The 26967-nt window shown below is 40.4% G+C and overlaps 1 protein-coding gene across 1 annotated transcript in view; it reads left to right on the top strand.

Annotated features, from left to right (window-relative positions):
• The window catches only part of LOC139753740 (tuberin-like), a 354102-nt gene that overhangs the window by 25169 nt on the left and 301966 nt on the right, over positions 1-26967 (top strand). The window contains exons 3-4 of the mRNA XM_071670536.1: positions 11229-11320; positions 15500-15590. Of these exons, the coding sequence (XP_071526637.1) occupies positions 11229-11320; positions 15500-15590 (183 nt within the window). The remainder of the gene's footprint in view (positions 1-11228; positions 11321-15499; positions 15591-26967) is intronic.

Genomic DNA, 26967 nt, shown 5'->3' with positions numbered 1-26967 from the left:
TTCTTAATACCTTCCACAGAGCATCTCTATCAACTCTATCATATGCCTTCTCCAGATCCATAAATGCTACATACAAATCCATTTGCTTTTCTAAGTATTTCTCACATACATTCTTCAAAGCAAACACCTGATCCACACATCCTCTACCACTTCTGAAACCACACTGCTCTTCCCCAATCTGATGCTCTGTACATGCCTTCACCCTCTCAATCAATACCCTCCCATATAATTTACCAGGAATACTCAACAAACTTATACCTCTGTAATTTGAGCACTCACTCTTATCCCCTTTGCCTTTGTACAATGGCACTATGCACGCATTCCGCCAATCCTCAGGCACCTCACCATGAGTCATACATACATTAAATAACCTTACCAACCAGTCAACAATACAGTCACCCCCTTTTTTAATAAATTCCACTGCAATACCATCCAAACCTGCTGCCTTGCCGGCTTTCATCTTCCGCAAAGCTTTCACTACCTCTTCTCTGTTTACCAAATCATTTTCCCTAACCCTCTCACTTTGCACACCACCTCGACCAAAACACCCTATATCTGCCACTCTATCATCAAACACATTCAACAAACCTTCAAAATACTCACTCCATCTCCTTCTCACATCACCACTACTTGTTATCACCTCCCCATTTGCGCCCTTCACTGAAGTTCCCATTTGCTCCCTTGTCTTACGCACTTTATTTACCTCCTTCCAGAACATCTTTTTATTCTCCCTAAAATTTAATGATACTCTCTCACCCCAACTCTCATTTGCCCTTTTTTTCACCTCTTGCACCTTTCTCTTGACCTCCTGTCTCTTTCTTTTATACTTCTCCCACTCAATTGCATTTTTTCCCTGCAAAAATCGTCCAAATGCCTCTCTCTTCTCTTTCACTAATACTCTTACTTCTTCATCCCACCACTCACTACCCTTTCTAATCAACCCACCTCCCACTCTTCTCATGCCACAAGCATCTTTTGCGCAATCCATCACTGATTCCCTAAATACATCCCATTCCTCCCCCACTCCCCTTACTTCCATTGTTCTCACCTTTTTCCATTCTGTACTCAGTCTCTCCTGGTACTTCCTCACACAGGTCTCCTTCTCAAGCTCACTTACTCTCACCACCCTCTTCACCCCAATATTCACTCTTCTTTTCTGAAAACCCATACAAATCTTCACCTTAGCCTCCACAAGATAATGATCAGACATCCCTCCAGTTGCACCTCTCAGCACATTAACATCCAAAAGTCTCTCTTTCGCACGCCTGTCAATTAACACGTAATCCAATAACGCTCTCTGGCCATCTCTCCTACTTACATAAGTATACTTATGTATATCTCGCTTTTTAAACCAGGTATTCCCAATCATCAGTCCTTTTTCAGCACATAAATCTACAAGCTCTTCACCATTTCCATTTACAACACTGAACACCCCATGTATACCAATTATTCCCTCAACTGCCACATTACTCACCTTTGCATTCAAATCACCCATCACTATGACCCGGTCTCGTGCATCAAAACCACTAACACACTCATTCAGCTGCTCCCAAAACACTTGCCTCTCTTGATCTTTCTTCTCATGCCCAGGTGCATATGCACCAATAATCACCCACCTCTCTCCATCAACTTTCAGTTTTACCCATATTAATCGAGAATTTACTTTCTTACACTCTATCACATACTCCCACAACTCCTGTTTCAGGAGTATTGCTACTCCTTCCCTTGCTCTTGTCCTCTCACTAACCCCTGACTTTACTCCCCAGACATTCCCAAACCACTCTTCCCCTTTACCCTTGAGCTTCGTTTCACTCAGAGCCAAAACATCCAGGTTCCTTTCCTCAAACATACTACCTATCTCTCCTTTTTTCACATCTTGGTTACATCCACACACATTTAGGCACCCCACTCTGAGCCCTCGAGGAGGATGAGCACTCCCCGCGTGACTCCTTCTGTTTCCCATTTTAGAAAGTTAATACAAGGAGGGGAGGATTTCTGGCCCCCCGCTCCCGTCCCCTCTAGTCGCTTTCTACGGCACGCGAGGAATACGTGGGAAGTATTCTTTCACCCCTATCCCCAGGGATAATATACATATATATATACATATACACATACACACACATACACATACATACGCACATATACACACACACACACATACATATATATACATATGAGAAATGTAAGAAACAATTTAGAAAACTGAAACTTCTAGCTTGAAATAAATGAAAAAAAAGAATGTCACATAATGGTTCAACCTCTGGCTATGGAAAAAAGGAAATGTATAATTTATTTACACAAACGTCAATAGCAGTTCTCATCAATTTAACCACTGTATCAATAAGCTTCAATGTCTAAGCTACATTTTTCTCCAATTTCACTATTTTCTTTCACATTTTCAATTGTGTCTGAAGGTTCTACTTCAAGAGTGATTGTTTTTCCAGTAAGGGTCTTCACATCTTGGTTACATCCACACACATTTACATCCACATCTACACCTAGAAACATTAAAATCACAAATTCAGCAATGCAAATTGGCCAAGGAACTTCCTGTAGTTTAATACCCGTAGCACATTCAACTTATTCCTTTATAACAACAAAATGCTAAAAATTAAATGACCTTTGCATGTGCTTCTAAGGAGACCAAAATTTCTAATGTTGCAAGACTTTGACTTATGCCTGCATGCTGCAAACTCTTAATGAAAATAATTTACATGTAACTGTAGGGTTAATTTCAACAACAGTTAAAAAACATTTGGAACACAGAACCTACAATTACCTTTGAGAGATTAGAATTTACATGTACATATCAGATTCTGTATTTATAACATACCAGTTCAGAGTTCATGTCGTATGTTAGATGAATTAAATTGGTATTGGAAAAGAATTCTTGAAAATACAATGCTCATTAACTGCAATATTAATGCTTTGTAGTAAGAAGGTGAGTTTTGGGAAAATACAGAAATTATGAAATATGTCTGAGAATAAGACTCGATAAATACATTTTGAACAGTTTGCTTGTACTTTGTATTTGCTTCAGTCCTGGTCATGAAGAAATGTAGCTAGTAAGATAATTCTTGTAAAGTCATGACAAATTTGTACTAAACAGTCACAGTAACTCTTATCATAGGGATATGTGACTAACAGTAACTTAATTCATATAAGTTTTGTTGAATATCAACTGTGGTCCTTATCATAAGCAACAAAACTTATTACTCTGCTTTAATTCTATTTTTGTTAAAACTTTATCTTTAAGTAACTCAATCTTCTCTTGTTGTCAAAGCTGTTCCTGTTATGTCATTGTCATTCTTCAATTATTTCTACTGTTATCCCTAACTTTATTCATGCTCTCTTTTCGTAGCTGTACAATTGCCCTTTTGTTGTTGTTGTTCTTGTTGTTCAGTGCAATGTGCTGCCATAATTGTTTTATTTCATTGCTACAGTAGCTTGTCAGCCAAGAAAGGGTAGAGGCACAGATCAAATTCTTGTGCAGAATACCATGACCTGAGAGTTAGGGAGTCGGTGGTTCAATCCTCGACGAGCAGCAAAGTATTTAAATAAAATAAATAAATTTTTTTTTTTTTTTTTTTGCTTTGTCGCTGTCTCCCGCGTTTGCGAGGTAGTGCAAGGAAACAGACGAAAGAAATGGCCCAACCCACCCCCATACACATGTATATACATACACGTCCACACACGCAAATATACATACCTACACAGCTTTCCGTGGTTTACCCCAGACGCTTCACATGCCCTGATTCAATCCACTGACAGCACGTCAACCCCGGTATACCATATCGATCCAATTCACTATATTCCTTGCCCTCCTTTCACCCTCCTACATGTTCAGGCCCCGATCACACAAAATCTTTTTCACTCCATCTTTCCACCTCCAGTTTGGTCTCCCACTTCTCCTCGTTCCCTCCACCTCTGACACATATATCATCTTGGTCAATCTTTCCTCAGTCATTCTCTCCATGTGCCCAAACCATTTCAAAACAGCCTCTTCTGCTCTCTCAACCACGCTCTTTTTATTTCCACACATCTCTCTTACCCTTACGTTACTTACTCGATCAAACCACCTCACACCACACATTGTCCTCAAACATCTCATTTCCAGCACATCCATCCTCCTGCGCACAACTCTATCCATAGCCCACGCCTCGCAACCATACAACATTGTTGGAACCACTATTCCTTCAAACATACCCATTTTTGCTTTCCGAGATAATGTTCTCGACTTCCACACATTCTTCAAGGCTCCCAGGATTTTCGCCCCCTCCCCCACCCTATGATCCACTTCCACTTCCATGGTTCCATCCGCTGCCAGATCCACTCCCAGATATCTAAAACACTTTACTTCCTCCAGTTTTTCTCCATTCAAACTTACCTCCCAATTGACTTGACCCTCAACCCTACTGTACCTAATTACCTTGCTCTTATTCACATTTACTCTTAACTTTCTTCTTTCACACACTCTACCAAACTCAGTCACCAGCTTCTGCAGTTTCTCACATGAATCAGCCACCAGCGCTGTATCATCAGCGAACAACAACTGACTCACTTCCCAAGCTCTTTCATCCACAACAGACTCCATACTTGCCCCTCTTTTCAAAACTCTTGCATTCACCTCCCTAACAACCCCATCCATAAACAAATTAAACAACCATGGAGACATCACACACCCCTGCCGCAAACCTACATTCACTGAGAACCAATCACTTTCCTCTCTTCCTACACGTACACATTCCTTACATCCTCGATAAAAACTTTTCACTGCTTCTAACAACTTGCCTCCCACATCATATAATATTCTTAATACCTTCCACAAAGCATCTCTATCAACTCTAACATATGCCTTCTCCAGATCCATAAATGCTACATACAAATCCATTTGCTTTTCTAAGTATTTCTCACATACATTCTTCAAAGCAAACACCTGATCCACACATCCTCTACCACTTCTGAAACCACACTGCTCTTCCCCAATCTGATGCTCTGTACATGCCTTCACCCTCTCAATCAATACCCTCCCATATAATTTACCAGGAATACTCAACAAACTTATACCTCTGTAATTTGAGCACTCACTCTTATCCCCTTTGCCTTTGTACAATGGCACTATGCACGCATTCCGCCAATCCTCAGGCACCTCACCATGAGTCATACATACATTAAATAACCTTACCAACCAGTCAATAATACAAATAAATAAATATATATATATTTATACTTTGTCGCTGTCTCCCGCGTTTGCGAGGTAGCATAGGGAAACAGACGAAAGAATGGCCCCACCCACCCACATACACATGTACATACATAAATGCCCACACACGCACATATACATACCTATACCCTTCAGTGTTTTCATACATATGCATACACAGACATATGTACACATGTATATATTCATACGTGCTGCCTTTATCCATTCCTGCCACCACCCTGCCACACATGAAATGGCGCCCACCTCCCCCCCGTGCACATGCAAGGTAGTGCTAGGAAAAGATACCTAAGGCCACATTCATTCACACTCAGTCTCTAGTTGTCATAAGTAATGCACCAAAACCACAGCTCCCTTTCCACATCCAGGCCCCACAAAGCTTTCTATGGTTTACCCCAGACGCTTCACATGCTCTGGTTCAGTCCATTATCGGCATGTCGACCCCAGCATACCACATTGTTTTGATTAGCTCTATTCCTTGCATGCCTTTCACCCTCCTGTAAGTTCAGGCCCCAATCACTCAAAATCTTTTTCACTCCATCTTTCCACCTCCAATTTGGTATCCCACTTCTCCTCATTCCCTCCACCTTTGACACATATATCCACTTTGTCAATCTTTCCTCACTCTTTCTCTCCATGTGACAAACCATTTCAATGCACCCTCTTCTGCTCTCTCAACCACATTCTTTTTATTACCACACATCTCTTTTACCCTTTCATTACTTATTCGATCAAACCACTTCACACCACATATTGTCCTCAAATATCTTGTTTCCAACACATCCACCCTCCTGCGCACAACCCTATCTATAGCCCACGCCTTGCAACCATATAACATTGTTGGAACGACTATTCCTTCAAACATACCCATTTTTGCTTTCCGAGATAACGTTCTCGCCTTCCACACTTTCTTCAACACTCCCAGAAGCTTTGCCCCCTCCCCAACCCTGTGACTCACTTCCAATTCCATGGTTCCACCTCTATAACCAAACTGCTCTTCCTCAATCTGATGCTCTTTACATCCCTTCACCATCTCATTCAATACCCTTCCATATAATATCCCAGGGATACTCAACTAACTTATGCCTCATGCCTCTGTTGTTTGAACACTCACTTTTATCCCCTTTGTCTTTTTGCATTGGCAATATGCATGCATTCTGCCTGTCTTGAGGCACTTCACCATGATCCATACATGCATTGAATATCCTTACCAACCAATCAACAACATATTCACCCCTTTTTTAATAAATGATACTGCAATACCGTCCAAACCCGACACCTTGCTGGATTTCATCTTCCTCAAAGCTTTTACTACCTCTTCTCTCTTAACCAAACCATTATCCCTGACCCTTTCACTTCACACACCACTCAGACCAAAACACCCTATATATGCCACTCCAACATCCAGCACATTCATCAAACCTTCAAAATGCTCTCTCCATCTCCTCACTTAATCACTATCTGTTATTACTTCCCCACTTGCCCCATTCACCAGTGTTCCCATTTGTTCTCTTGTCCTTCACACATTATTTACCTCCTTCCAAAACCTCTTGTTAATCTTCCTATAGTTTAAAGATGCTCTCTCGTCTTAACTCTCATTTGCCCCCTTGTACACCTCTTGCATTTTTCTCTTGACCTCCTGCCACTTTCTTTTATACATCTCCCATTCATTTGCACTCCTTCCTTGCAAGTAACGTCCAAATGTCTCCCTGTTCTCTTTCACTAACAACATTATTTCTTCATCCCACCACTCGCAACCCTTTCTAATCTGCCCACCTCCCACCTTTCTTATGCCACATGCATCTTTTGCACAAGACATCACTGCTTCCCTAAATGCATCCCACTCCCCACCCGCTTCCCTGACATCATTTGCTCTCATCTTTTGCTATTCTTCATTCAATTTCTCTTGGTACTTCTTCACACAAATCTCCTTTCCAAGCTCATCTGCTATCACCATTCTTTTCTTCCCAACAGTGTCTCTTCCTTTTTGAACACCTCTACAAATCTTCACCTTTGCATCCATTAAGCTAGTGATCAGACATCCCTTCAGCTCTCAACACATTAACATCCAAAAGTCTCTTTTACAGATCTATCAATGAACCCGTAATCCAATAATGCCCTTTGACCATCTCTCTTGCACATATACATATACTTTTATATATCTCTCTTTTTAAACCAGGTATTCCCAATTGCCAGTCTTTTCCGCACACATATCCACAAGCTCTTCACCATTTCCATTCTTATCACTGAATACCCCTGTACACCAGTTATACCCTCAAGTGCCACATTGATCACCTTCGCGTTTAAATCGTGCATCACTAATACCTGGTCTCGTAATGAAAGCTGCTGACACTCACTCAGCTGCTCCCAAAACGTTGCCACGCACGATCTTTCTTCTCATGAGCAGGTGTCTAAGCACCAATAACCACCCATCTCTTTCCATCCACTTTCAGCTTTACTCACATCAATCTAGAATTTACTTTCTTACACTGTGTCACACTCCCACAACTCCTGCTTGACTTTTACATGTATCTTTTGATTCTCATGATAAGAAAGAAATTATGATGACCTTGTATTTTGTCCAGATTGAAATGAATTCTTCCTTTCAGCCAGTGTTCATTGGTTAATAGGTAAGGATGCAGATGGACTTTAGTGTTCTTGTACCATGACTGCACAGAGATTTGACCACATCATGATTCTGGAGATTTCTCTTTACCTGCACATAATCTGTTTCTGAACTTGCAACACAACTCATTACCACTGATTTTACACCCAACAGATGTGACCAACAGTTTTACAGACAAAGCTTTAAACTCACGATTTTGCAACATAACTTATAATCTAACACCCCCCCCCATTGTCTCTTCAGTAATCCTAAGCCCCTCCCTGTAATCTTCTATCAAACTCTCCAGAAAGCACTTCTCTTTCAGGACACAAGCAAGGCTTTTAGTCATAATGGTATCCATCCCCATGTACTGAAAGAGAGTGCCCCTGAACTTGCTCCTGTGCTTGCTTGTTTGTTGCATTTCTGTTTTAAAAACCTAAACTTCTCTTTTGAAGTAAGTATTGATAGATCTCATCCCTAGGGAGAGTGATCATTTTAACCCTTTGAACTTTTGTACTGATGCTTTGACATCTACCATAATCAAAGTCTTTGAATCCCTTCTCAACTCCTGAATGCTCAGACATCTTGAATGTCACAGTCTTCTCTCTGATCACTAGTATGCCTTCCGTAATGCGAGATACACTGATGGCAATCTTGGGAATGCTATTTAGTTGCCCTAGATATATTAAAGCTCTTGGCAGGGTATGGCATCAGGGTCTCATCTCTAAACTCCCTTCTTTTGGCTTCCTTCCCTCATTTTATTCCCGCATATCTAGCTTCTTTTTTGGCTGATATATCTCCATGGTTATTACTGGATTAGCCTCTCACCTGTTTTTCCATGAGCAGTTGTGTCCTTCAGGGTTCTGTCCTGTCCACTACACTTTTTCTCCTTTTTATCAATGATTTTTTTCTTCAACGAATAACCAAATGCACTGATATGCTGATGACTCAACACTTTTTATCAATGATTTCCTTTCTTCTACGAATAATCAGATACACTGATATGCTGATGACTCAACATTGCATTCCTCCACATCCTTCAATTCTGCTCCTTGTCTCACACTAACTGTGCATCTGGTTTCAACATAACTTTCTCAGTAAGTCAGACTTAGACAGGATATCTCATTGGGGAAGACAAAATCTGGTTAACTTCAGTGCCTTCAAGACCCAGTTTCTTCCCATTTCTCTGTCAAGAATTCCTCAACTTTCTTCTCTCCTTCGATGGTTCTTGAATTCTGCCTTTTAACTCAGTGAAAACGCTTGGTGTAACTGTAACATCCACTCTGTCTTGGAAACCCCACATTATGGAAATATCTAAGTCTTACTCTTAAGAAACTGAGAGTCCAGGTTAGATGTTGAAATTCAAAATTTCTTCTAAGCAGTTGTTCTGTGTATACAAAGGAATGATCTGTCCTTGTATAGAGTACTGCTCTCACTTCTGGGATGGTCTCACTTATCAATTCTCCCAGGCTAACTTCAAGACTTGACCCACTTACCCTGCAATGCAGTGTTGGTCCACCTTCCCTCTTTTATTGGTATTGATTTGGTTTTTGCTTCCAAGGGTTGGCTGCTTTTATGCCCCCACCACAATGCGATACTCGGCATGCTACTGCGTTACATGATTACTGTGTGGCCACTTGCAACTTAAGGATGGGCCGTTTTGATCGCTATTTCTTTTCCAACTCCTCAAATCTTTGGAATTCTCTACCCTCTTGTGTCTTTCCCAGTGACTATGACCTGGTACTTTTTAAAAGAGAGGTTTTTCACTTCCTCAAAAATTGATATATACTTTCCCTTGTCAATTTAGGCCCTACCTTGATGTGGACTTTTGTTTGACTAAATACTCTGACATAATAAAAAAAAAGATCACTGATTTCATACTTAGCAGGCATCATCACTGATACCACAGAAGAATATGCATATTCACTGTAGCTTAAGTGGAGATGGGGAACTGAGGCTTAGGAACTGGAGCCAAAGTTAAGACCCTGAGGTTTAAAGCTAAAACACAAGAAATGACGCTAATGAGTCAACATGGCACTAGAATGAAACTGAAGAACTTAAACAAGTGTTAACATCAGGTGTACAGTGAAAAGCATTGCTTCATGAGTTCCTAATTGACCACTGTAGATTCTGGTGTGGGTGAACAAAGTTCATCTTTTGCTCACTAGATTATATTTACATGGCCCAATAATAAACAGTCAAATAAACAAATAGTTAATGTGAAACAGGATAATTTTTTGTCTGTTACCATGGATATAAGTAACAAACTAGTAACTGAAACAGAACCATTCTTTACCCACCATTTGTGCAAAATGTTAACCAATAGGCCTGCAGTGCTCTTTCGCCAGGTACTTACAGTTACGGTAGGAGCACTGCTTTACCTTTCATTCTGGCCTGAGTTGGTTAAATCTCCCTTTTTTTTTTCCCTCCACACCCATGTCATGTGCAATGTAACAACTGTTTGTCCCAACATTGCTTTAATCTGTCGGTTGTCACTATCATCAGGGGTGATAAAATGTCACATATGACTAAATGGCTTTGTTACATTAATGGGAAACTTCAGACTTCAAAGGTTGAAAGGCTAGGCCAAGCGGTTATCAGCAATTTGACCCATGACCTATGGTGTTGGCAGAGGCATGGGAAAGTCACCTTCTAGTAATACACACCTCAGGATCACTCAAGAGGCAAGTCATGAGGCTTAAGCCATCTTTGTTTCATACCCTCTTGCAGATGATTTTGTTAGATACTTCTGGTAATTTTGTGTGCTGTAATAAACTTCAGATGGTTGCCCCAAAGGGATTACAGCCATGCCATCAGTGAACAGAGTGTTAACAACTTAAACATAGTATGTGATGTACATTACATAAATTATATCATATGCTTAAGATGTTTTTTCAGAGCTTCCTGCTATACATCATCTACACCGACAGTTAGATTCATATGTGAATTTCTGAGTCCTGAGTTGTTATCTTTGTGTAAAAAGAGATTGATTGGATGAGTTTATTGGAGTGAAGTTAATTGGAATAGATATAAAGAAACAACCAAAGTTATGGTGGTTGGAGAGAGATGAGAAAATATATGTGAGAGAAATCCAGAGATATATGACAAGATAATGGAAGAGTAAGGTTCTGCATAAGTTGCCATGATACGTAGCAGAGATTCGAAGGATATGATCTCATGTTTTGTCTCGTCAGTTTCACTGTGTCAGTTTTAACTTCATTCATAATTCCATGAAATAGAGTTTAAAGAGAGGCATGAACCTTGTCACTTTGATGCTTCTTTCTCTTTCACTTTTTACACTCATATGAAGTCATGTAAGACTAGATTCTCCATTCAGTTTTTAATAATGAATAAACAGTTTTATAATGTTTATTGAATTAAATTAGCTTGTCTTTTAATTAGGTGGTCCTGCCCCTGAGCCATTTTTCTCTGCTGGTACAAATGTTAACCGCAGGCGTCATCGATCTGAATTACATAGGACAATATCACATGAGGTATGCTTTATTTTTGTGTGTGTGTGTGTCTGTATGTTTTGATTTTGTAATATGTATTATGAAATGATGAATATTGACATGAAGAGTTAAACATTGAAAAAATGAAGTTTTATAATATTCTTGAGAATGGAGAGGTTATTAAGTAGCAGGGTCAAGGTGTTACTGAAATTTTTATACAGTATATGTAACAGCCCAAAGTGAGGATAATGGGTGAAGGATTCATTAATTTGATTAATTTGACTTTGCATGAATCATTGTTCTCTTGAGTAAATGTAAACCTGAAACCTGTCCTTTCTGAAACATAGATGTAAAGAGGTGTGTTGTTATATGTACCAGATATCACCCATAAGAATGGAGAAGAATTGATTTTTTAGTTATAATTCTTTATTTTCTTATTTATACTTAAATGCTGTTTCCTGCATCAGCGAAATAGCACCAGGAAACAGACGAAGAATGGCCCATCCACTCATATACATACACATATATATTTTTTTTATCATTTTACTTAATCGCTGTCTCCTACGTCAGCAAGGTAGTGCAAGGAAACAAACGAGGAATGGCCCAACCCACCCACATACACACATATATATATACATAAACGCCCATGCACATACATATACATACATATACATTTCAGTGAATACATACACAGATATATACACATGTACATATTCATACTTGCTACCTTCATCCATTCCCGTCACCACCCTACCACACATGAAATAACACTCTCCTCCTCCCCATGCACACGCTAGGTAGCACTAGGAAAAGATACCAAAGGCCACATTCGTTCACACTCAGTCTCTAGCTGTCATGTATAATGCACCGAAACCACAGCTCCTTTTCCACATCCAGGCCCCACAAAACATTCCATGGTTTACCCCAGATGCTTCACATGCCTTGGTTTAATCCATTGACAGCACATCAATCCTGGTACACCACTTTGGTCCAATTTACTCTATTCCTTGCACGCCTTTCACCCACCTGTATGTTCAGGCCCCGATCGCTCAAAATCTTTTTTATTTTATTTATTAATTATACTTAGTCGCTGTCTTCCGCATTAGCAAGGTACCTCAAGGAAACAGACAAAAGAATGGCCCAACCCGCCCACATGCACATGTATATACATAAACGCCCACACACGCACATATACATACATATACATTTCAACGTATACATACACAGACATATACATATAAACACATGTACAAATTCATACTTACTGCCTTTATCCATTCCTGTCGCCACCCTTCCACACACGAAATGGCACCCCCCCCCCCCCCTCCCCCTGCATGTGCACGAGGTAGTGCTAGGAAAAGACAACAAAGGCCACATTCTTTCACACTCAATCTCTAGCTGTCATATATAATCCACCGAAACCACAGTTCCCTTTCCACATCCAGGTCCCACAAAACTTTCCATGGTTTACCACAGACGCTTCACATGCCCTGTTTCAGTCTATTGACAGCACATCATTCCAGTTCACTCTATTCCTTGCACACCTTTCATCCTCCTCTATGTTCAGGCCCCGACCACTCAAAATCTTTGTTACACCATCCTTCCACCTCCAATTTGATCTCCCACTTCTAGTTCCCTCCACGTCTGACACATATATCCTCTTTGTCACTCAATCTCTCCATGTGACCAAACTATTTCAGTACACCCTCTTCTGCTCTCTCAACCACATTCTTTTCAAAACCACACATCTCTCTTAACCTTTCATTACCTACTCCATCAGACCACGTCACACAACATATTGTCTTCAAACATCTCATTTCCAACACATCCACCTTCCTCTGCACAACTCTATCCATAGCCCATGCCTTGCACCCATATAACATTTGTTGGAACCACTGTTCCTTCAAACATACCCATTTTTGTTCTCCAGGGTAACATTCTCACCTTCACATATTCTTCAGTGCTCACAGAACCTTCGCCCTCTCCCCCACCTTGTGACTCACTTCCGCTTCCATGGTTCCATCACTGCTAAATCCACTCCCAGATATCTGAAACTTTTCACTTAATCCAGCTTCTCTCCATTCAAACTTACCACCCAGTTAGCTTGTCCCTCAATCCTACTGAACCTAATAATTACCTTGTTCTTATTCACATTTACTCTCAGCTTTCTTCTTTCACACACTTTTACCAAACTTAGTCACCAACTTCTGCAGTTTCTCACCCAAATTACCTTCCAGAGCTGTATTATCAGCGAACAATAACTGATTCACTTCCCAAGCCCTCTCATCCACAGCAGACTGCATACTTGCCCCTCTCTCCAAAACTCTTGCATTTACCTCTCTAACAACCCCATCCATAAACAAATTAAACAACCATGGAGACATCATGCACTTCTGCCGCAAACCGACATTCACTAAAAACCAATCATTTTCCTCTCTTATTGCTCATACACATGCCTTACATCCTTAATAAAAACTTTTCACTGCTTCTAGCAACTTACCTCCCACACTATATACTCTTAACACCCTCCACAAAGCATTTCTCTCAACTCTATCATATTCCTTCTCCAGATCCAATAATGCCACATACAAATCCATCTGTTTTTCTAAGTATTTCTCTCATATATTCTTCAAAGCAGACACCTGATCCACACATCCTCTGCCACTTCTAAAACCACACTGCTCTTCCCCAATCTGATGCTCTACACATTCCTTTACCCTCTCAATCAATACCCTGCCATATAATTTCCCAGGAATGCTCAACAAACTTATACCTCTGTAATTTGAACACTTACCTTTATCCCCTTTGCCCTTGTGCAATGTCACTGTGCATGCATTCCACTAATCTTCGGGCACTTTACCATGAACCATACATACATTGAATATCCTTACGGACATGTCAGCATCACAGTCACCCCCTTTTTGATAAATTCCACTGCAATACCATCCAAACCCACCTCCTTGCCAGCTTTCATCTTCTGCAAAGCTTTCACTACCTCTTCTCTATTTACCAAACCATTCTCTGTGATCCTCTCACTTCGCACACCACCTAGACCAAAACACCCTATATCTGCCACACTATCATTAAACTCATTCAACAAACCTTCAAAATACTCTCTTCATCTCCTTCTCACTTCACCACTACCTGTTATTACCTCCCCATTGGCCCCTTCACCGATGTTCCCATTTGTACTCTTGCCACATGCACTTTATTTACCTCCTTCCAAAACATCTTTATTCTCCCTAGAGTTTAATGATACTCTCTCACCCCAACTCTCATTTGACCTCTTTTTCACCTCTTGCACATTTCTCTTGCCCTCCTGCTAGAAGCGGTGAAAAGATTTTATCAAGTATGTAAGACATGTATACAAGTAGGAAGAGAGGAAAGTGATTGGTTCCCACTGAATGTCGGTTTGCTGCAGGGGTGCATGATGTCTCCATGGCTGTTTGATTTGTTTATGGATGGGCTTGTTAGGGAGGTGAATGCAAGAGCTTTGGAGATAGGGGCAAGCATGCAGTCAGTTTTGGATGAGATGGCTTGGGAAGTTAATCGGTTGTTCTTCGCTGTTGATACAGCGCTGGTATCTGATTTAGGTATCTGATTTCTGCCCTTCCCCAGTAATATGTGATTACAGCACCAATAGACTTAGAAGTAAATATTATCAATAGACTTGGAAGAAGCATAGATAGAGTTGACAGTTGTAGGCTATGTGTGAAGTTAGAGAAGCTGTTGAAGTTGATAAATTTTTGGCAGAGAACGTTGAATGTGTCACCTTGAGCAGTGGAAGAAATGGATGATTTGGAGTTATGTATGGGTTGAGATGAGTATTTTATGCTCCTATAAGTGTTTGATTTTATTCTGATAAATTTGCAGGGTAGACTCTTGACAGATAGTGCACATATCAATAACGAAATAAGATTGGAAAATAATAGATCATGGTAGATGATAATGTCTATTTACTTGAATAACACTTTCATTGGGTGAATTAGCAAGTGTGGAGGATGTTGTATGGATAGTGGAGAAGTATTTGTAGTGAGGAAGTTGAGAGTAAATGTTGAAGAACAAGGTGGCAGTATTTAAGTAAAGGGAGATGGTGTGGAAAGTATGGCAAGAAGTTGAATGATTGAAGGTTTAGAACTTTTTATCTCAAGATAACTTTTTTATCTAGGATGGAGGAGTAGATGATAGATTCCATTTCAGAGACTGTTTATATAATTGCAGGCCAAATATAAGCCACAAAGTAAAGATGATTTGCACATGCGAACACTAAAGAGAGATGGAGGGGATGGCCTGACTCAGCTAATTGACCAAGGTGAGTAGACTATTTATGCAGATATATTCATGAATTATCTTCAACTCTTTTCCCATATGTGTGAGATGAATCAGTTCAGATATTTACATGCTCTCAACTTATATCCAAAGTGTAAAAGTAAACTTTAGCTCCAAACCAAAATGATTGCTTTGTTATGTTTCAGCTTGCAGAGTTGATGTTTCAAGCAAGACTGCCATTTCCATTCACGCCATCCTCACACACTCATATCATTTACACACAAGCATCATTCTTTTGGTATTGATAGAAATTGCCCTCTGATATATCTTCAATTGTCACATCTTCCATTCTTGCATTTGGATCTCCTTGCATCTAGATTCAGTTCCTTGCATCAAAATTGCCAAAGAACTCAGCTCATCCCAAAAATCGTTTTTTTCCCACCTCACCACCATGTTCATAAGCACAGTCACCCACCTCTTTTAATCCATTTTTCTTGTAACCCAACTCAAACTTGAGTATACTTCTTTACTCTTTAACCCTTGTCTGATGGCTGATGTCATTTGGTGTTCTGACTTTTCCTTCCTCATTTGTAACCCATAACCCCTACATAGCTCATTGCCTCTTTGGGGGAATCACTGTGGCCTGCTCTGTGCTTCATATGAGATTTGATGGCTTCTGTTCTCTTTTGAATTTCTAGTAAACGTATGATTCCTTCTCTTATCCATAGTTGTTTAAACATCTCAACAACATAACTGGAAAAAATGTGTATGTAGAACAAAATCACCCTTGCAAAATATTCATAATCATAACATATTTACATAAATATGGAGCAGCTTTACCACCAACTAGAGCCTTACTCTATCAAATCATTACCTGCCCACAACAACATAAAGAAAAGTATACTACTTTTTTAGGTATTTTCTCGAATAACGTATGATATGAAGATTTTTTGTATGGTTTTATTTTTAGCACTGGTTGAGTGTCATTTCATATGAATTGCACAGTTTTTGGGTTAGAGGATGGCTCCAACAAAATCTAGGTGGGTATTCATTTTAGAGGGTTATTGAAAAATTAAAGATTCGTTTTATCAGTTTACACCTTTGCACACCATAATGCATATGTTGTGTCACTTTCAGTTCTCATCCATTTTGATCTTGACACAACTGTCACATCATTCAAAAGAAAAGGTTCTCCTAAAATGGGCTAATTCCAACCGGCACAAGAAATTTTGGTACATCATTCCTTGAAGCCTGCTCTCTCATGGTAGTCCAATTCTTTGGAGATACATGGCCACCCAACATAGCACATGTCAAAAGTAGCCTTTTGAAAATTTTCTCAAGTCCCTATCACACATTCCCGCCCTCTGTCATGCAGTTATATTCACTTGCATAACTGTTTGTAGAATATTTATAATTGTTGATAAAATGTTTATTGGGGTGTTTTACAGTATTTGACTGGTTTAAACTTGTAACCATCCTTTGTGTGTGAACCAGTGTTGTGTCTTGCAATAAATGCCTCTTTATGCATACAATGAATTTCTCATTCCTCCATAAAAGTTATGTGAAGTGTTGTTATAAAAGTGTATATTGTTATATTTCAAGATATTTAGGTACTTATAGCATTATACACCATGAATGCTTATCCCTGTTGGATGCCTCTCAACTTTGCATGAATATGGCCAGCATCTGTTCATTGCTTTAGGTGGTGACGAACTTGAGAGTACTTTAGCACGGTATGAACCAAACTGTGAGTATGATATTGACAACCCTAAATCTGATGGTAGTAGTTGTATACCTGAGACCATTTTGTGGGCTTCTTATCGCTTAGCCCAGGGGTGTAAGGATATTGAAAGACAGACAAGCAGCATCCCGCAGCATGACTTTCCCTCCTACTGCCTCTTCTCCCCAGTGAGGGCCAAGTGATGCACAGCAGTTGCAACAGGTGGAACCATCTACCCCTTCCCACACCATCACCCATGCCCACCCTGCCCCACCCCATGCACCTCCCACAAGAACATAAGAATACATCAAAAGATGAGATTTGTACGCAGAAAAAAGTTCTGTTGTATTGATATGATATTAAAAAGGTTATGTGATGTATACTTTCAGTATGTAGTTTTGTATGTTGAAGGATCCAGCCATGGACGAAAGTCCACATCAAGGTTGGGCCTTAATTAGAATGTAGAAAGAATTATTAAACGGATAAAGAAAAGACAAGGGAGAGTACTTATGAATTTCGAATTACGAACATGAAAAACGTATCTCTTGAAATCTGCTTAGTCATAGTTATTGGAAAAGACATGAGAGGGTAGGGAGTTCCAGAGCTTCAACATGTAGGAAAAGAAGCAGGTTTCAAAACTGCCCACCCATTAGTTGCTGATGGCCACACAATAGTCATGTGATGCAGCAGCTTGCTGACAGTTGCATGGTTTAGCTAGTGGTGTGGGCACACAAGCAGCCAGCTCTCAGGAGCAAAAACCAAAGAAATGCTCGTAGAAGAGGGAAAATGAACAAAAATTGTGGTGTAGGGCATGGGAGTCATATTTAGAAGTTAGCTTGGGACAATTTATAAGGCAAATCGCTTTTAACTGAACTTTGTCAAGTAAGCATACAGAGCTAGAACCACCACATATGTTAGAGCAGTACTCCATACAAGATTAATCATTCCCATGTATAGATGGAGCAACTGTTTAAAAGAGAAGTTTCAACGTATAAACAGGACACCCAGTTTCTCACAGACAGACCTAGCTATTCCTGTAATGTGAGGTTTCCAAGGAAGAGTGGGTGTTACAGTAATGCCAAGTATGTTCATTGATTCAAGAGGTGGGATTACAAAATAATCAAAGGAGAGAGGAGAATTGTGAGGAGTTTTCAATAGAGATGGGTAGAAACTGGGCCTTGAAGTCATTAAACTTAACAAGATTTTGTCTACTCCATTGAGATTACGTGTCCAACTCTGAGAGTGTTGAGGAGGCTGTGTCACAATGAGATGCAGATCGAGTGAGAGAAAAGGGAGCAGAATTGAAGGATATGGAAAAATGCAGTATTGACTCATCGGTGTATGAGCATTGGAATATTTGTGGAGGAGAGGAAATTGTTGAAAAATAGGAGAAAAAGTGTAGGAGACAGGACAGAACCTTGAGGGAGGAACACCACTGTTAATGGAATTAAGGGAGGAGGCTGATCCATCAACAATCACAGAGATAGGTTGGCCAGAAATGAAGCTGGATGTGAAGGAGCAAATTATGGGAAAGAAGCCAAAAGAGGGGAGCTTAGAGATGAGACCCCGATGCCACACTTTGCCAATGCCTTAGATATGTCAAGGGCAACTGCACTTGACTCCCCAAAATCTTTCAGGAATGATTACCAGACCTTAGTAACATAGGAAAGAATACCACCGGTGGATCTCGCATTATGGAAGTCATACTGGTGATCAGAGATTGTTGAGGTGTTTAAGGATATGAGAGTTGAGGAGGGCTTTAAAGACTTTGGAAATGGCAGATATCAGTGATAGGACTATAGTTAGAGGGGTCAGAATGGTCACCCTTCTTAGGGATTGGATGTATTAATGCATGCTTCCAAGGAGAAGGAAAAGATTTGGTTTTTAAACAGAAATGAAACAGATGAGCAAGCACAGGTGCAAGTTCACAGGCACACTCTTTCAGTACACAGGGATGGATACCATCATGACCATAAGCCTTTCTGGTGTCCAGAAATATAAGAGCTTATGGAAAGGGGCATAGGAATAGTAAGAGGAGCATTAGGGGGTGAAGGAATGTCAGAGTCATCCAAGGTGGAGTTAGAGGAGAAATGGGAACCAAAGTGAGTTTGCTTTGTTAATGGGAGAGGCAACTATAATACTGTCACAATGGAAAGTGAAGGGAAGGTGGAGCGACAGAAGTTATTAGAGATGCCCTTAGCTAAAGATCAGAAAAACCTATCAATGTTTGATGAGGAGAGGTTATTGCACTTCCTGTGCATAAAGGAATGCTTCATCTCATGGATAACATGTTTGCAGTGATTATGGGCAGTGGTAAAAGCTGAATTGGAGCCAGAGGAAGGAGAGTTTTTCTAAGCTTGATATGTCTGATCCCTTGCCTAAATAGCCTCAGAATAGGAATGGTTGAACCATGGAGTGGATGAAGTCGTCTTGGAGGAAGAGGGGATAAATGCTTTCATTCCTGCAAGAATAACCTTTGCTATGCGTTTAACAGAGACAGAAGCATCACTACATAAGAGACAGTAATTCATCCAAGGAAAGTCAGAAAAGAAACTGCATAAGTTATTCCAGTCAGCTTTGTTCAGGTGCCAATATTTATGCTTAGAAGGGGCTGCTGGAGGAGGAGGAGGGGGTGGAGGTGCTGTTAGAATAGATACATTTATGAGAGTGTGATCGGGCGACCAATTTGGGGTGAGATTTTGTATTTACAGCTGGATGGACGAGAGGTGAAAAACAAATCCAGAATATTAGGAGAGTGGTCAGAGTGGTCAGGAATATGGGTTGGATGGGAGATAATTTGCTGTAAATGATTGAGAATGGAGACCATAAGGGCTTCAATCCCTCCACCATCTGTTTAGGAGGAATTCAACCATTCCCTGTGGTGAATGTTGAAATCCCTGAGGTATATGGATTTTTTTCTAAAATTGCTGACATCCAAGCTGTTCAAGCTCGCAAAATTCTAAAATCATGATATACTTAGACACTTATATTAGCCAGTAGAATAAAAAAGATTAAAAAAGGCATTTAAGAAATGATTATGAAAACTTAAAAGAGTATTTCTTTTTCTCAATTTATCTGCTGTAGTATTATTCATATCCAATTTCTAATTGCACCAATGTAAAGCTTAAAAAGGTTCATGTCTTTTTTATACAACACTTATTGGTTTTACAAAATCTATACTTTCACTTAAATTCCTTTCAAGCACCATTACTTTACTTTTACTTGCATTGACCTTCAAATGCCTATGCTTACACACATCATAAAACACTTTGCAACCTTCATCAACTCCTCTTCCCCTTCAGCAAACAACACGTTATCATTCACAAACAGACTTGCCATTAACCTTTTGTACCTCACTTTTGACAGGCCACTTGCAGAGGGCAACTCCAGTGCTGTGTTTCCTGAGGCAGTGAGGCTGCAAAATTGCCCAAAGAAATAAAGTCCCAGCATACCTTAGGTGTTTGTCTGAATTTAGAAAGGTTGCCTTGATGGCGTTCAGCAATGCCTCTCCCTTCAGATTCATCCCTAAGGGTGTAATAAAAAGGTCTCCATGAGAAGATGGGATGAGGCTTTGATACTTGAGAAAACTAGTGTATCCCTTTGAGATACAGAAATTTGAAAACTTTCCTTAGTTTTGTGCCTATTCATTGTAGCAGCACCTCCAAACCACATTGATTATGATGCTTCTCATGCCACATTCATTATCATCTCTTCTTTCTCACCAACAGTGGATAAAAGTTATGCAGATATTTTTCCCAGCACTGATAACACATCTTCTGAATCATCACCACTAACATAAGTGCCTGAAATACAATCACTAATTTGCAAGGGGCACATGCCATTGTCACACATTCACCTGATGCGTTACATGGGTAATTGGCTGTAGGATTTTTTCCTGATTCTAAATGATTTGTGTGACATATGGCATCATTACATACTGAATTGTACCCTCTTTTTTGAATGACGGATAGAAGAGTTAGCCTTTACAAGCATAGCCAGAGTACCGACACCATTTGCAGTGCAATCCCCATTGTGTTATGTAGGTAGCTGACTCTAGGATATTTTTCCAAGTGCCAAATATAGATGCTTGTGATGTAAGGCATCTCTACAATTTGATAAAGTCTACCTTCCAATTTAAATTAAGGCATGAAAAGGCAACCTGTACAAGTATGGCTAGATACCCGGCTCCATCAGCTGTACACGTATGGTTAGGATCCTTTTGGGATCAGCCAATTTATCATACCATTAGTTGCCTGTAGAGGTCTTTTCCATTGTTAGAAGGACATAGCAAAAATTTCTGGCCTCAGTACCCCTGGGACCACCCTTATAATTCCACAGCTGTCCCTCAGTAGATGGTTTGATGACCAAAGTTATGAGGAAGAACACTCACATGCATCAGGTGCTAAGGAAAGTTAAGAAAAATAAGTAAAGAACTGTAAAGAAATAAGTGACGAAGAGTGATTTTATCAAGTTATGTAAGGAGGAGGAAGGCATAGGAAGCATTTCTACTAACCCTCACTTGTGAAAGAAATTACATAGCAACTGCACCTAGTTTTCTCTTTATGTAATAATGGAGTGATGAAGTACTTTGGTAAAAGATAATGGATAAAGACCTAGGGTATTTCCAAAGAAAAAACTTCGAGATCCTTATCAAACATGCCAGCCAGTCACTCCCCTCACATTTGTTTGTATTGCAGTGTGAACTCTAATATTTCTAAATATATTCTTGCTATACACCACCAGGACTATGTGTATGCATAAAGTGAGACAGTGTGAGATAAAGAAGCAAAGTCATCAATATCCTCCCCATACTTGCAAGACATTCTTCTGCATACTGATTGCTTTTGTTGTGAATGGTGCAATACTTATAGATTTACTCCCAACACTTTTCCTGTGTATGATATAAGTACACTGGGAAAACAGACTCAATAGAAAATAAATATGATCTCCATATTGGGAGCTGTCAGACAAGTCATCCACAGCTTTCTCTGCCTGTCATTTAGCAGTAAACCAGATCAGCACAAAGGAAATAAGATGACTCTGCATTTTTTATTACTTATGAATGGAGGCAAGTGTACAATCTGTTGGGGATGAGAGGGCCTGGAAAGTGAGTCAGTTATTGTTCACTGATGATACAGCACTGGTAGCTGATTCAGTTGAGAAACTGCATGAGTTGGTGACTGAGTTTGGAAAAGTTTGTGAAAGGAGAAAGTTGAGAGTAAATGTGAATAAGAGCAAGGTTATTAGGTTCATCAGGGTTGAGGGACAAGTTAGTTGGGATGTAAGTTTGAATGGAGAAAATTGGATTGGACATAGCATCGAATGGAACAGTGGAAGCGGAAGTGAGTCACAGGGTGGGAGAGGGAGTGAAGGTTTTGGGAGCGTTAAAGAATGTGGTCCATGCATACAATGAATATACCTACCAACCAATCAACAACACAGTCACCCCCTTTTTTTAATAGATTCCACTGCAATGCCATCCAAACCCATTACCTTGCCAAATTTCATCTTCTGCATATTCATACTTACTTGCCTTCATCCATTCTTGTTGTTACCCTATCCCACAGGAAACATCATTGCTTCCCCCTGCTTCAGAGTGGCAGTGCCAGAAAAACAAAAAAAAAGGCCACATTTGTTCACACTCAGTTTCTAGCTTTCATGTGTAATGCCCCGAAACCACAGCTCCCTATCCACATCTAGGCCCCACAGACCTTTCCATGGGTTACCCCAGAAGCTTCACATGCCCTAGTTCAGTCCATTGACAGCATGTTGACCCCAGTATACCACATCGCTCCAACAAACTCTGTTCCTTGCACACCTCTTACCCTCCTGTATGTTCAGGCCCCAATCGCTTAAAATCTTTTTCACTCCATCCTTCCACCTCCAATTTGTTCTCCCACTTTTCCTTGTTCCCTCCACCTCTGAAAAATATATCCTTTTTGTCAGCCTTACCTCACTCATTCTCTCCATATGTCCAAACCATTTCAACACACCCTCTTCTGCTTTCTCAACCACACTCTTTTTATTTCCACACATCTCTCTTACCTTTTCATTACTTAATCAAGGCACCTCACACTGCATATTGTCCTCAAACATATCATTTCGAACACATGTACCCTCCTCCTTACAACCCTATCCATGGTCTATGCCTCGAAACCATATGATATTGTTGGAACTACAATTCCTTCAAACATACACTTTTTTTATTCTCCGAGATAACGTTCTCTCCTTCAAAACATTCTCCATTCCTCTGAAAACGTTTGCCCCCTCCCCCACCCTGTGACTCACTTCCGCTTTCATGGTTCCATTCGCTGCTAAGTCCACTCCCAGATATCTAAAACATTTCGCTTCCTCCAGTTTTTCTCTATTCAAACTTACATCCTAACTTACTTGTCCCTTAACCCTACTAAACCAAATAACCTTGCTCTTATTCACATTCACTCTCAACTTTCTCCTTTCACACACTTTTCCAAACTCAGTCACCAACTTCTGCAGTTTCTCACTTGAATCAGCCACCAGAGCTGTATCAGCAGCGAACAACAACTAACTCTTTTCCCAGTACCTCTCAACTCCAACACTCTGCATATTCGCCCCTCTTTCCAAAACTCTTGCATTTACCTCCCTAACCATCCCATCCATAAACAAATTAAACAACCATGGAGTCATCACGCCTTAGACTGACCTTCACTGGGAACCAGTCACTCTTCTTTTTGTACTCATACACATGCCTTACATCCATGATAAAAGCATTTCACTGCTTCTAGCAGCTCACCTCCCTTATCATATACTCTTAAGACCTTCCACAAAGCATCTCTACCAACCCTATCATATGCCTTATCCAGATCCATAAATGCTACATACAAATACACCTCAGCTACTCATCCTGTACCTCTTCTGAAACCACAATGCTCCTCCCGAATCTGATGCTCTATACATGCCTCCTTCCTCTCAATCAATACCCTCCTATACCATATCCCTGGAATAGTCAACAAACTTTTGCCTCTGTAATTTGAACACTCACCTTTATCCCCTTTGGCTTTGTACATTGGCACTATGCATACATTCTGCCAATCCTCAGGCTCTTCACCATCATCCATACATACGTTGAATATCCTTATCAACCGATCAACAACATAGTTACCCCCTTTCTTACGAAATTTAACTGCAGTACCATCCATACCTGCTGCCTTACCGGATTTCATCTTCAGAAAGCTTTCACTCTCCTCTTTCTTAACCACTCTCCCTGACCATCTCTCTTTGCACACCACACCGACCAAAACACCTTACATCTGTCACTCTGTCATCAAACACATTCAACAAACCTTCAAAATACTCACTTGATCTCCTCACTTTATCACTACCTTTTGTTACTTCCCCCCTTGCACCCTTCACCAATGTTTCCATTTGCTCTCTTCTCTTATGCATGTTATTCACCTCCCAAAAATATTTTTATTCTCCCTAAAGCTTAATGATACTCTCTCACCCCAGCTCTCATTTGCCTCTCTTTTCTCTTTCACTAACAACTACTTAATCTCACCACCCTCTACCCTTTTTAATCTGCCCACCTCCCACCTTTCTCATGCCACATACATCTTTTGCCCATGCCATCACTGCTTCCCTAAACACATCCCATTCCTCACCCACTCCCACCACATTATTTGCCCTCACCTTTTGCATTTGCACCTGGTCATGAGAAGAAAGATCAAGAGAGGCAAGTGTTTTGGGAACAGCTGAGTGTCTTAGCAGCTTTGGTGCATGAGACCAGGTTATACTGATGGGTGATTAAAATGTGAAGGTGAGTAATGTGGCAATTGAGGGTATGATTGGTATACATGGGGTGTTCAGTGTTGTAAATGGAAATGGTGAAGGGCTTGTGGTTTTGTGTGCTGGTGATTGGGAATACCTGATTTAAAAAGAGAGATATACGTAAGTATACGTATGTGAGTAGGAGAGTTGGTCAAAGGGCATTATTGGGTTACGTGTTAATTGATAGGCATGTAAAAGAGAGACTTGTGGATGTTAATGTGCTGGGAGGGGTGGCTGGAAGGATGTCTTATCACTATCTTGTGGAGGCGAAGGTGAAGATTTGTAGTGTTTTCCAGAAAAGAAGAGAGAATGTTGGGGAGAAGGGAGTGGTGAGAGTAAGTGAGCTTGGAAAGGAGACTTGCGTAAGGAAGTACCAGGAGAGATTGAGTGTAGAATGGCAAGAGGTGAGAGCAAATGACGTGAAGGGAGTGGGTGAGGAGTAGGATGTATTAAGGGATGCAGTGATTGTGTTTGTAAAAGATGCATGTGGCATAAGAAAGGTGGGAGTTGGACAGATTAGAAAGGGTAGTGAGTAGGGGATGAAGGAATAGGATATTAGTGAAAGAGAAGAGAGAGCCATTTGGGCAATTTTTGCAGGAAAGCAGTGCAAATGACTAGATGTGTAAAAAAAAAAAAGTGTCAGGACATCAAGAGGAAGGTGCAAGAGGTGAAAAAGAGGACACATGAGAGTTGGGTGAGAGAGTATCATTAAATTTTAGGGAGAATGAAAAGATGTTTTGGAAGGGGATAGGGGAGAAAGAATACTTCCCACACATTCCTCACGTGTCGTAGAAGGCGACTAAAGGGGACAGGAGCGGGGGGCTAGAAAAACTCTCTTCCTTGTATTTTAACTTTATAAACGGGGAAACAGAAGAAGGAGTCACGCGGGAAGTGCTCATCCTCCTCGAAGGCTCAGATTGGGGTGTCTTGATTGTGTGTGGATGTAACCAAGATGAGAAAAAAGGAGAGATAGGTTGTATGTTTGAGGAAAGGAACCTGGATGTTTTGGCTCTGAGTGAAACAAAGCTCAAGGGTAAAGGGGAAGAGTGGTTTGGGAATGTCTTGGGAGTAAAGTCAGGGGTTAGTGAGAGGACAAGAGCAAGAGAAGAAGTAGCACTACTCCTGAAACAGAAGTGGTGGAGTATGTGATAAAGTGTAATATCTTGATTGATATGGGTAAAACTGAAAGTGGATGGAGAGAGATGGGTTATTCTTTGTGCATATGCACCTGGGCATGAGAAGAAAGATCATGAGAGGCAAGTGTTTTAGGAGCAGCTGAGTGAGTGTGTTAATAGTTTTGATGCATGAGACCGGATTATAGTGATGGGTGATTTGAATGCAAGGGTAAGTAATGTGGCAGTTGAGGGAATAATTGGTGTACATGGGGTGTTCAGTGTTGTAAATGGAAATGGTAAAGAACTTGTAGATTTATGTGCTGAAAAAGGACTGGTGATTGGGAATACCTGGTTTAAAAAGAGATATACATAAGTATTGTTGGGAAGGATCACAATTTTGCGTGTGATCAAGATATTCCTATACATGTTTACCAAATGGCGTCCTAGCTTCGTCTCTTCGATGTATATCAACTGACTGTTATATTCCTCTCTTGTGTCTCCCCTGATGATGTGATTATTACACAAAAGTGCACTTGGGAACTTTTCGTGTTTCATTTTCCCTGTGGACTCATAGGGATACATAAGTATACGTATGTAAGTAGGAGAGATGGCCACAGAGCGTTATTGGTTTACGTATTAATTGATAGGCACGCAAAAGAGAGACTTTTGGATGTTAATGTGCTGAGAGGTGCATCTAGAGGGATGTTTGATCATTATCTTCTGGAGGCGAAGGTGAAGATTTGTAGAGGTTTTCAGTAAAGAAGAGAGAATGTTGGGGG

This window comes from Panulirus ornatus, chromosome 15 (genome assembly GCF_036320965.1).
Source record: "Panulirus ornatus isolate Po-2019 chromosome 15, ASM3632096v1, whole genome shotgun sequence".
Taxonomy (NCBI): domain Eukaryota; kingdom Metazoa; phylum Arthropoda; class Malacostraca; order Decapoda; family Palinuridae; genus Panulirus; species Panulirus ornatus.
The sequence above is the reverse complement of the archived record's forward strand: the minus strand, read 5'-3'. Positions and strand labels throughout refer to the sequence as shown.